This window comes from Dendrobium catenatum, unplaced genomic scaffold, assembly GCF_001605985.2.
Source record: "Dendrobium catenatum unplaced genomic scaffold, ASM160598v2 fragScaff_scaffold_202, whole genome shotgun sequence".
NCBI lineage: Eukaryota > Viridiplantae > Streptophyta > Magnoliopsida > Asparagales > Orchidaceae > Dendrobium > Dendrobium catenatum.
In genome coordinates this window covers 35101-46412 of record NW_021318664.1, presented here as the reverse complement: position 1 = coordinate 46412, position 11312 = coordinate 35101, and the positions used below count along the sequence as shown (strand labels likewise).

The 11312-nt window shown below is 32.7% G+C and overlaps 1 protein-coding gene across 1 annotated transcript; it reads right to left on the bottom strand.

The window, feature by feature from the left end:
* Positions 1–1996: 1996 nt before the first annotated feature.
* LOC110116008 (protein indeterminate-domain 5, chloroplastic) lies at positions 1997–7015 on the bottom strand. Its single transcript, XM_020849436.2, has 4 exons — positions 6709–7015; positions 6126–6412; positions 5649–6045; positions 1997–3142 (listed from the first exon to the last, which is right to left on the bottom strand). Exons 2-4 carry the CDS (start codon positions 6307–6309, stop codon positions 2218–2220), a joined length of 1506 nt encoding a protein of 501 aa, XP_020705095.1. The 5' UTR covers positions 6310–6412; positions 6709–7015; the 3' UTR covers positions 1997–2217.
* Between the last annotated feature and the right edge of the window lie 4297 nt (positions 7016–11312).

Sequence of the window (11312 nt, the reverse complement as noted above, 5' to 3'; positions counted from 1 at the left end):
GTCACAAAATGCAAGTAAGGCCAAATATCAATATTAATATCAACAATCCGGTAAAAGCTACTAAAATAAAAATTGCTCCAGCCGTTAACCTTGAAACAATGATAACATAATTGTAATACAAACTAGGAATAAAAAACCCAAGTAGTATCCAAATTAAACAAAGCATTTAAAATATTAGCCTAATCAAACAACTGGCCAAAAGAGATAAATAGATTGCAATTATAAGCCTCCAGATGCCACAGAGCACAGACATACCTGAAAGAACAAGGCCAACATAAAAATCGAGCAGAACCCCCAAATAAACTCAGAACCAAATGACAAAAAACATGAATACCAAGCAGAAAAGAGAAGATAAGGAGAACAAAAAAAAGCCGCAGACAAATTAATGCTTATGAATATAGGGAAGAGCCACACCATCAAGCATGACTAACCCTTTAGTCTCTTTGGAAATAGTTCTATAATCATAATCAATAAACTGGGTGAGAGAACAACCCAATTTAGCTAAGGAGTCCGCAACAGCATTCCCCTCCCTGAAAATATGAGTCATTTTAAACTGAATACGGGCGAGAACCTGCTTAATATTCCTGATAATATAAAAGCTATCCAGACTAGAAATAGAGTTGCCATTGATATAATGAATAATAAGCAGAGCATCAATCTCAATCCATAGATTAGAAATACCACAAGATATTGCTAATTGGACCCCATAACATAAACTATCTAACTCAGGAAGATGAGCATAATTACCATTCGAAGGGCCCGCAAAAGCAACAATAACCTTCCCCTCAAAATCACGAATAATGCCACCACAACCCGCAACATTACTATTTTTAGAACCGCCAGTATTAAGTTTAAACCAACCCCTATACGGCTTCTTCCAATAAATAACCCTCTCGCAGAAATGCTTAGAGAAAGGAATTAAAGTAATTCCAAACTCACTGGCGAGGTTGTGATAGCCATTAAAAGAATTAGGGGATAACAAATTAGCAGCAAAAAGTTGAGTCACCTTAAACTTCACTTTATAAATAATAAGATTGGCTTTCATATTGATGTTCTCATTCTTAGAATCATTCCTGCTACTCCAAATAAACCAACAAATTAATACCAGAATAATATTACGAATGTGACCTTTAGTAGATATAAACCAAATTTTAAAAACGTCGGCCATCGAAGCAATAGGCCCTTGGTAAAAAACATGATTAATATTTTCAATATGACAACAACGTTGGCATTTAGAAACAATGAAAAAGCCTTTTCTAATAAGAGTAGAATCCACAGGAACATACTTATTTAAAATCCTCCATATAAGAAATGAATAGGTAGGAGGAATGCTAAGGTTCCAAAAAGCAGTAAATAACGGGTTGCTAGGTAATTGAGGTTTAATGGCATGCTAAAGCAGTTTAGAGTTAAAATTACCATCATTAGAACAATTAAACATAATGCAATCTTCAACCTCCAAGTTAATAGGAATTTTACAAATAAGATTAAGAATAAAGTGAGGAACCGTGTGCTCTAATAAATCAATGTTCCAACCGTCATGAACAAGAAAGTCCTTCACCTTACACTTCGAAATAGAACGAGTATTTAACAAATTATCAATGGAATAATTACCCAACCATTTGTCTTGCCAAAAGTAAATATCACCAGCTCCCAACCCCCATTGAATAAAATTTTCAGCCTCCCATTTGATTTTACATAATCTTTTCCAATTGAAAGAGTCCCCTTGTTTAAAAGAACAATTAAGCGGATGCTTGCCAACACAATACTTAAAATGTAAAAACTTCGCCCATAAACTCTTCTTTAGATCTAAAAGAATACCACAGTTTATAAGAAAAAGTCGCCACCATATCATTAAAATTTTTGAAACCTAACTTCCCTTCATCCAATTTACCAGAACATTTATGTCAAGACCCCCAAATTATAGCCTTATTATCACCTTTAGAACCCCATAAAAATTTATTAAATAAAACTTCCAACCTCCTGCAAACATTTAAAGTAGGACATAAATGTAGCCATATATATATTCAACTCTGCCTGTAATTGACAAAGTAAATAGAAAATTAAAGTAGGAGAGATTTGACCCTCTATAAAACATTTCAACCATCAAGTTCCTAAAACAACAATAAAAACTTTAAAGCACAGTACAATTTTCATTAATTACTTGGTTTCCTTCTCAGCCACACCTACCTCATGAACCAGAAACATATTTATATAAACTCACCTAAATTCATTCCCTCCATTCTGTCTCATCTTCTCCTCTTCAATTTCTCTTCTTCCCGAAGCAAAAGAACCAGTGTGAAACAACCGGTTGGAACTTAGAGACTTATTAACCTCGCCATTATCCAAAGCCATCCCCCCTCCCATGCTTCTCAACATGCTTCCAACTCCGAGAAAGTCTCTTGTTAACCCATTATTTTGATACCTTCCTTCCTCCATGTTACACAAACCTGCATTATCGAACTCTCCAAACTTAACTTCTTCATCCTCCTCCCCACCCCCTCCAAATACCCCCGAATTTCCATTAGCAAAGGAGTTCATAATATCCATTAGCTGTTTCTCATGATTCTCCACCTGAGACCTCAAGCTCTGCTCTCCTAGGCTTGAAGTCGCTCCCATCTCCGCTGCCTTCTGAAGTAGAGCCGTTGCCGACATGTGAGGAAGAACTGCATTGTTCAATAGAGCGTGCATTTGATCATTCATCAGATTTCCACTATTGTTGATGACTTGTTCATTTTCCATTAAATGAGCACTTTGATTGTTATTAACGGAGAAGAAACCGAGGTTGGGTTGGAGATCAGGAAGGTGCATCAAGCCCTGGAAGGAAGCCTTGCTTTGGAGTGAATCGTCGCCCGTTAGAAAGAAGGAGTTGGAAGGAGGGGGAGGTGGGTGGAGATGGTCGATATACTGTGGTCCGGCGGAGAAGGTTTGACAGGAGGCAGCGGCCGTGCCGCCGAGCCGAAGAAGGTCTGGTGATATCTGATGGTTTTGGTTTTGATAATGTAGAGAGGAAAGGTGGTGGCCGAGGGCAAAGTTGTTGTTATTATTATTGCTTCTGTAGAAATGGGAGCCTATGGTGGGAAGCCTTGAGCTTTCCTGTGCTAAGGCGTCGCAGAATGCCCTGTGGGTGATGAAGCTGTCACGCCTGCATTGAAAGAATTATGTACAACATATATGGATAGAAGAATTTCATGAAGGAGTTAATGAAAATCTGCTCTGATTAATTATATATATTTCAATTTGTATAAAACTTAATAAAGCTTTGCATCAATGTTTGAACACTCTTAGCATATATTTTAAGAATTAACAGCAAATTAGTTCACAAATGAAAAGAAAGCAATGCTGAAAACTCCAGTTGCACATACCGTCAGTTATCTAAATGGCATTGCAAATAAAAATACCAATGAATTAATTAAATATGATGTAATTCAGAGATTACACAAAGACTCATGGGATTAAAAATAACTTTTGGATGTTATTTTACAAATCAGAAAATACTGTTTACATTCAATATTAAAAATGTATATTGCATTTTATTTTTCAAATCTTATAGCTTAATGGATAATAATTTTGGTATTTGGGATCGAATTCCATTTGAGTATGACTTCATTTGGGACAGTTTTTTATTGTTTTTTAAAGTAGCAAAAATGCTGTCACAAATGAAGTCTATATCAAATTTGTGTTTAGACAATGAGAACAGGTTGTTTTGTAGGATGGATCAAATTAAGTAATCCATTTGAAGCAATTGCGGTTGTTTGTAAATGTAGTTGAAGAGCTGTTGTAAGTTAGGAAAGTGATTTTCTTAAAAGCAATTATGAATATTATAAAAAAATTTCAGTATGATTATAACTATCACATTCCAATAAACGTGATTATAAAAAGCTACTTCTTATCACAAAATTTCTCATAAAAAATAATAATCAAAGAATAATTTGACAGCTATTTGAAATATAAAATTATGAAAATGCTGTACTAAACAAACAACTACAAGGTCATTATAGCTATAGAAATAGAATTCTATTATGCAAAAAAGAGTGATCAAAAGCTGTCTCAAACAAAGTGGAAGTGAAGAACTAACAAAAATATCTTGCTGAGCGTTCTCAGAATAGAAAGTTAGAATCTGGAAAGCTGGCGTTTTCGTTGAACTAAGAGCAATAAAAAGCGAAATAGGAGGAAATCTAGGCAGTGTATTTCACCAAGAAGCACTTAATGATAAGAGAATGTTGGGGGATATTAGCCTTAAATTTGAAAAGGAGTCTCTCCATTTCAAGCAAGAAACAATTTCAAGAACTGGCTCTTAATTAATTCAAAAGAGATTTTGTGCATAAAACTTGAAAACTGCTAAAAGACCCTCTTGCTATTAATAAAAATTTATTTAAAATATACTAATTCAATTTAGTGAAATAAAATTTCTACTATTAGAATTAATTTAACACAAATAAAATATAAGAGTTACTTAATTAGCTATAGATTTAAATCATCTTAAAATAAATTTATGATGAATATGAATTTTCTTACCAAAATTATTCACAACAAAATACCCATTTTCTCTTCATAATTCATCGAAATTATATGGTGGGAAAAAAAAATGCTTAAGCTTGCAGTACTCGAGACAATTTCTGCCTAGGACATAGTATTAGGCTTTATGTAATGCACGTTTTTAACATGAAAAATGGAAAATAAAATCATATATATCAAGCCAAATGAAAAAAAAATTCACAATTTATTTCATTATTATGGTTTTATATGAGAAATTTTTCTTATGATTTTCTAAAATAATTTTCAGATACAAAATTATTTCAAAAGAATAAAAGAAAATAATGATCAAAATCTGTCTCAAACAAAATCTTAGCGTATTTAATTAGCTCGTGATTTTCCTATGATGATAATGTATATCTGCCCTAATTGTTATCTAGCTGTTATTATGCTACATAAATATTTACAAAAAATAATATAAAACATATTAATACACAATATATAAAATTTAAAAACGGAAATTCAACAAAAAAATAAATAAATAAACCGTAATCTTTCCTACCTAATAAGAGAAATACTTCCTACACGTTATGAGAACACAATTTTTAAATTCATCTCAATGAAATATAGAATAAAAAAAATGTTTTTGGATCATTTTTTTAATAATATCTTATAGTATATTACTCTTATATTTAACCTATTATTAAAATTTAATATTAAAAAAATGTTAAATATTAATTTTTAGATTGTTCAACAAAATTGTTTCTCCCATTCAAATGTCAAAATTCTTCAACCCTTATCCTTTCCTATTCTCATCTTGATAAAATCTATAAAATTATAATTTATCATAGAGAAAGAAAGTGTGGACGGGCAAGGGAATCTCCTTGCAATTTCCCAACCCTAAGTTCCAAACTAGTTTTTCATACCACTTGCTTATATGGAAACACGTGAACCAAACCACAAAGAGAGAGAGAGAGAATGGCAGAGACAGAGAGAGCCCAGCACTGTCTCTGAACAGAAAATTTATTTTTTTCCCAATGTCTGTCTCTCTCTCTCTCTCTTAATTTGGAAAGACCCTGAAGATTTTACTAAGATCCTAAAATTTTAACATTTGAGTAGATAATTAATGTGCATGCATCTTTGATTTATAAGAAGAAGAGGAGGAAAAGGAGCACCTTGAGAAGAGGGTTCCACAGTCACAACGGTACTCTCTAGTTCCACAAGTCTTTGAATGCGCCTTCCAATCCGATTGAACAGCATAGCGCTTTGAACACTTATCGCACTTCCACTTCTTCTCACCATGTTTTCTGCTGAAGTGTTTCTTAATGCCCGTGAGATCACCGAGAGCTCGCGAAGGGTCATGGTGAACGCAGCTGGGCTCAGGGCAAAGGTAGACTCTTCGTCTAACTTCCTTACTGCTCTTTTGCTTCAGCTTCCATGGCAGATTATGACCTCTACGATGGAGCTGAAGGTTTTGCTCTCGCTGAAACCCTTTGTTGCATACTTCACAGATGAATCTGTTTGTGGCCATAAGGGTTTTTGGTGATAGAGCGATTACCTCCGCATCCGGATCTGATTAATATCATGATATTAGGAGGAGAAAATTGAAGAATAGGAAAATTTTTTTTTGTCATGCATGTGTGGATACTTGCTTGGGTTTCCTGGGAGATTTCTCTTCTTTTTAGGTGGATTGGTGGTAGCTGAAGAAGGAAGCTGTTGCCCGGCTGTTGCCGGCGCATGATGCTGGGAAGGCAGTGGTGGATGATGCTTTAACTGGTTAAGGTGGTCTTCATTTATTATACCGAAGAAGGAAGTTGAAGATGAAGCCGCCGCCATCTTCCCCTTGAAAAAAAAAAAAAAAAAATTTTTTCTCTTGCTTTTTTCTTACTCGCTTCTTTTTCTTCTTTCTGACGCCATGATTGTCAGATCTTCGATAAATCTGGAAGTCATGAACAAGGAAAACACGAAATAAGGGAAATAGAAGAAGATAGAGAGGTTGAAGGAGAAAGATCCAAAAACCTACAAACAACAGCTTGTTTGGAGACGATGTTCGACAAAACAACAAAGTATAAATGGAAATTTAAATAAACATCTGCACTGATCAACAAGTTGAAGGAAAGAAAAGCGAGAGAGAGAGAGAGAGAGAGAGAGAGAGAGAGAGAGAGAGAGAGAGAGAGTTGGTAAGATAGAAGGGGAGAAGAAAACAAGATAAGAAAAGAATAGAAAATCACAAACCTATTACTAATGCTCTCGTTCCCTTCCTTGCTCTCTTCCAAAGCTTTCTCGTCCTTCCTCTTAATTATAATCTTCTTCTACTCATCTCCATAGGGATTGCAGCGCAGGCAGCCAAGGGAGCCTTGTCTGAACCACAAATAAACTCATACAGAAAAATTTATATGAAATCACATAGAGAGAGCAAGAAAGGAGAGAGAGGAAGAAAGGTGAGAGAGGGGACTATGGTAGTGTTAAGCAGGCAAACTGATGTCGCTTTGCGGGGAAGGATCGGGTCCACCGACCTGTAGGCCTTACCCTCTCCCACCTAGCTCCTTCTCTTATTTCGCATCTCCTTACATTCCAAGTCCGGACAAAGCCTTTTATCTCTCCATTTCTCTCACTTTCTTCTCTTTAAGAAGAGAATTATGCTAATTCAGAAAATGTAAAAGCAGCTTTCATCCATACATTCTTAGCAAAATTTACTTTTACTGCACGAACTATTCTTCTAATTTGTAAAATGGTTTATAATATTTTCCAAAATATTATTGGATGCGCAATAATTTCCTTTTTTAACCATTCAATTTATTTGAATGCTCATAATTTTGTTACTAAACTCAGAATTGTTATCTAATGATTTACAAGTGCAGTTAATTATGATCATCCAATTTGGATTGGATGATAATCAGCGATGAACCAAATCTGTCTTTGTAATAAAAAACTCGAATTGAAAACTAGTTTGATTAAAATCTTCAGAATTAAAAATAATTTATTTTGTATTACAATGACAATATATTTCAATTTAAGAGATATAAAATGTTTTCAGACAAATAAATAATCAAATTAACAATATATTCTCATCCATCTAAATGTAATAAGAAATTAAACTATTAATTAATCTACAAACATTTAAAAAATATTTAGTGACCTTATTTTTACACAAACAAAATAAGTAAACTAATGATGAACTCGTTTTCTATATCATGTTTTCTTCTACAAGCAATCACTTATATGGTAACAAAATAAAATATTGTGAATATTTTTAATTCTCTATGTTAAAAATCAAATAAGATACTATACTTGAGCAAATGTATCTTACAACTCTTAAAGTATTATGTCATTAAAAAAATATCATATATCATAAATTAAATTTATCTAATAAATATTAAAATATATATCAAATATTTATAATTGAAATATACAGTAATATTATTATGATATATTCTCTTAATAAAATTGTTTCATTTATTATATTTTTGTTTATTATTCTTTTCTATGCTTCATATATATATATGCAATATTTTATAAATATAGCATTCAATACTGTTGCGATTCTACCTTGTTAAATATAGCATTAGAGTGAGATTTATAAGAAGTTCAATGTCTTACGTATACTACACGACGAACCACTTCAAAAACTTTTTTGGTGCTTGTGGCTTTCCTTGGATCATCTTCATCTACAATCATCTTCCATATATCTTATAAATTTGCTCGATCGCTCACAATTATCTTCATTCCCAAGCACAAATTTTGCCAGGTTTTCTATGCGATGGATCCATGGTTCACAAGTGCGCTAGCTAAACTGTGCGAGCACTCTTTGATTAGTTCGTTGTTTTGACGTTTGAAGGAGTTTTTGAACAACTTGGTTGAGTATTTTTAATGTCTGAAAGAGCATTCTCTTCTCTTTTTTTCATCAACAAGAGTTTTTTTTTTTTGTTATTTTTCTATGTCATATATGCAGTCAAAGTTTACAAAATAGTAGCAATTAGAGATTTTTATCAGATATCTTCAATAAAATAATACTATTGTTTTGTATTTCTACCTTTGCAACAAAGAGTTTTGCTTACGATTCGTGATATTTAATACTAACGGAAAGCATTGAAAGTCCTTGCACGCCTTCTCATCAAACATTTCTAGCTTTTTCCTTAATAAATTATTCTTTTGTTTGTTTTCATCTTTGTAAGTTTTCGTGTGTCGTATCTTTAAATGAATAGGAATGAGTTTAGAGTTCACACCCTTGCACTGCAATCCACAAAATTAACTATCAAACTAGTTAAGTGGTTTGATGACGAGGCTTCTACTCAATAAAATTATATAACTATCAACGGATAAATTTCCTTCAATAAAACTCTCTTTGGAAGCCAATTAAACACCTTCTTTTACCGTTATTTAATATATATATAAATATATAGACATTTAGATAAATTAAGACAATTTTACACAATTATTTAAGGATATGTAAAATTTTAATTAATTAACGTGTAGGTCTCTCTAAAGATTTTAACAAAATAAATGGCAAACTTATAAATACTACATACCTAAAATTCGAACTTAAGATCTTTTTGATGATAGCCAAAGCTCCCAACAAACATTTAATGAATGCAAAAAATGAGAAGAAAAGGATGGCCATTTTTATCTTTTAGATATACAGCGAATGGTGGTAGGCTGAAAAATCAATTGGATATACATATTTTAGCAGCATAAATCACTTTAATTCGGAATAAAAGATATCTTACAGGTTATTGCATTTTTCTTACTGCATCATTGTTAACAATCTGACCATTTTTCCTTCTCAATATAGATAAACATCTCTCCTCCAAATCTCAAATTTGTCTAAAAACTAGTCACAGATTATTTTGTGACCTGCGCTCTCGTCCCTAATATGGTGTCAAAATTGCTCATTGCAGGTTGCACAACCGGTCCTAAACAAGACCAGAAGTAGCTGGAAGTAGGGCTTCCATTGATCAATTTGCAACCATTACTGGTCGCAATTTAAATGGGTTTAGAGATGTAAAATAAGCTTAAAAATCTACATTAAAACTTAATTGAGCCCGCCTAATCAAATCACTGTGTATTTTGATAGTTGATTTTGTACATCACAGTGCAAATTAAGATGTTAAATCTAAACTCAAATCCCTTTCTTTTAGAAGATAGGACACACGAAACATTACAAGAAGGAAAACAAACAAAAGAACAATTTATTAAGAAAAAACTAGAAATGTTTAATGAGAATGTGCGCGAGAACATTCAATTCATTCCATTTAGTAGTACAGATTCGCAAAATTCTTCGTTGCAAAGCTAGACTTGCAGAATAATAAGGACTGACGCCAAGCCAAAGCTTCCTCTTTACTTTTTTTTTTTTTTAACAGTTCAAGAAATTAAGCATATTCTTGCTGCATGCAGACAAGCTACTATTAAAAAAAAAAAAAAAGGAAAGAGAAATCGGAGACAGGTCACAGCTCCCACAGCTTATCGTGATCCCCACCTCTGTGGCAAAAAGTCACGTGAAATCTTGCATGGTATGTATGCGGGCCTACGAATGCGGTGACCGTCAGATCAAAATCTGCACTTAGTTGATCTCGTGTTCGCCCGGCCGGTCTGACGACTGAATTTCGGTTCAATTAACCGAGTCAAACCAAGATCTTTTTGTGTGAACAGTTCGCATGCTGTTTATTCATTGACTAAAATAAGCGAAATCAAAACAACTTTATTAGCTCATGCGCTCAACGAGATAAAGAGAAATAGAAGAGCTTAAATTTGATTATATTCAGCTGAATAATTATCAAAGCTTATTTATCATAAAATTTATTTTATGCAGCACTTCTAATATTTCTCTTCTCATATAATTTATGTCATCAAAATATTTGTTGGCCATAAATTCACTCTCACACAATCATATAAACACAATAACCACAAAGGCATTGAAGTCTCATTGAGGTTTCATTTGGGACAACTTTTAAACACCACTTTTTCGTTGACTTCAGTAGATTTATAGATTATAAAGCATTTACATATCTAACACCTAAAACTTTAATATTATATGCATAACAACCTATATTATTTTAATATCAAATATACCACTTATATTTCTTTCCTACCACTCATATATTTCATTTCGACCACTCATATTTGGTATGAAAATGAACTATGGGAAAAATATTAAAGTTTTAGGTGTTAAATATGTAAATAGAATAGTATTAAGTGGTATGTATGTAAATCTCCTTAAAATTTATTGTCTGCAGCACTTCTAATATTTCTCTTCTCATATAATTTATGTCATCAAAATATTTGTTGGTCATAAATTCACTCTCACACAATCCTATAAACACAATAACCACAAAGGCATTGAAGTCTCATTGAGGTTTCATTTGGGACAACTTTTAAACGCCACTTTTTATTGACTTTAGTAGATTTATATACTATAACGCTACTTTAGAAAACAGTAAAAAAGTTATCCTAAATAAAACCTTAGTGGCATTACTAATTTTTTGAATTCCAATCAGTCAAGCAAATCACAATCCACTTGATAAATGTATCCCATACATCACTACTTATCTTGGTGATATACAATCAAGCAGCTAATGACACTACAAAATGCAATCGAGTCGATTTTGTAGCTACAAAAGCTTCCACGAATGGTAGATCAAACATTATTGCAAGCTACAATTTGACTTAGTTATTATACCCACGAATGAGCTCAACTATTATCATATTGATGTAAATAAAACTAGGTAATTATATTATGTCATATTTATGTGTCTGGATTTATATTATCTTGCAGCAAATTTTATCATATTCTAAGATTTTTCATGAACATTATACTTGATAATTGTTAGAATTTTCATGAT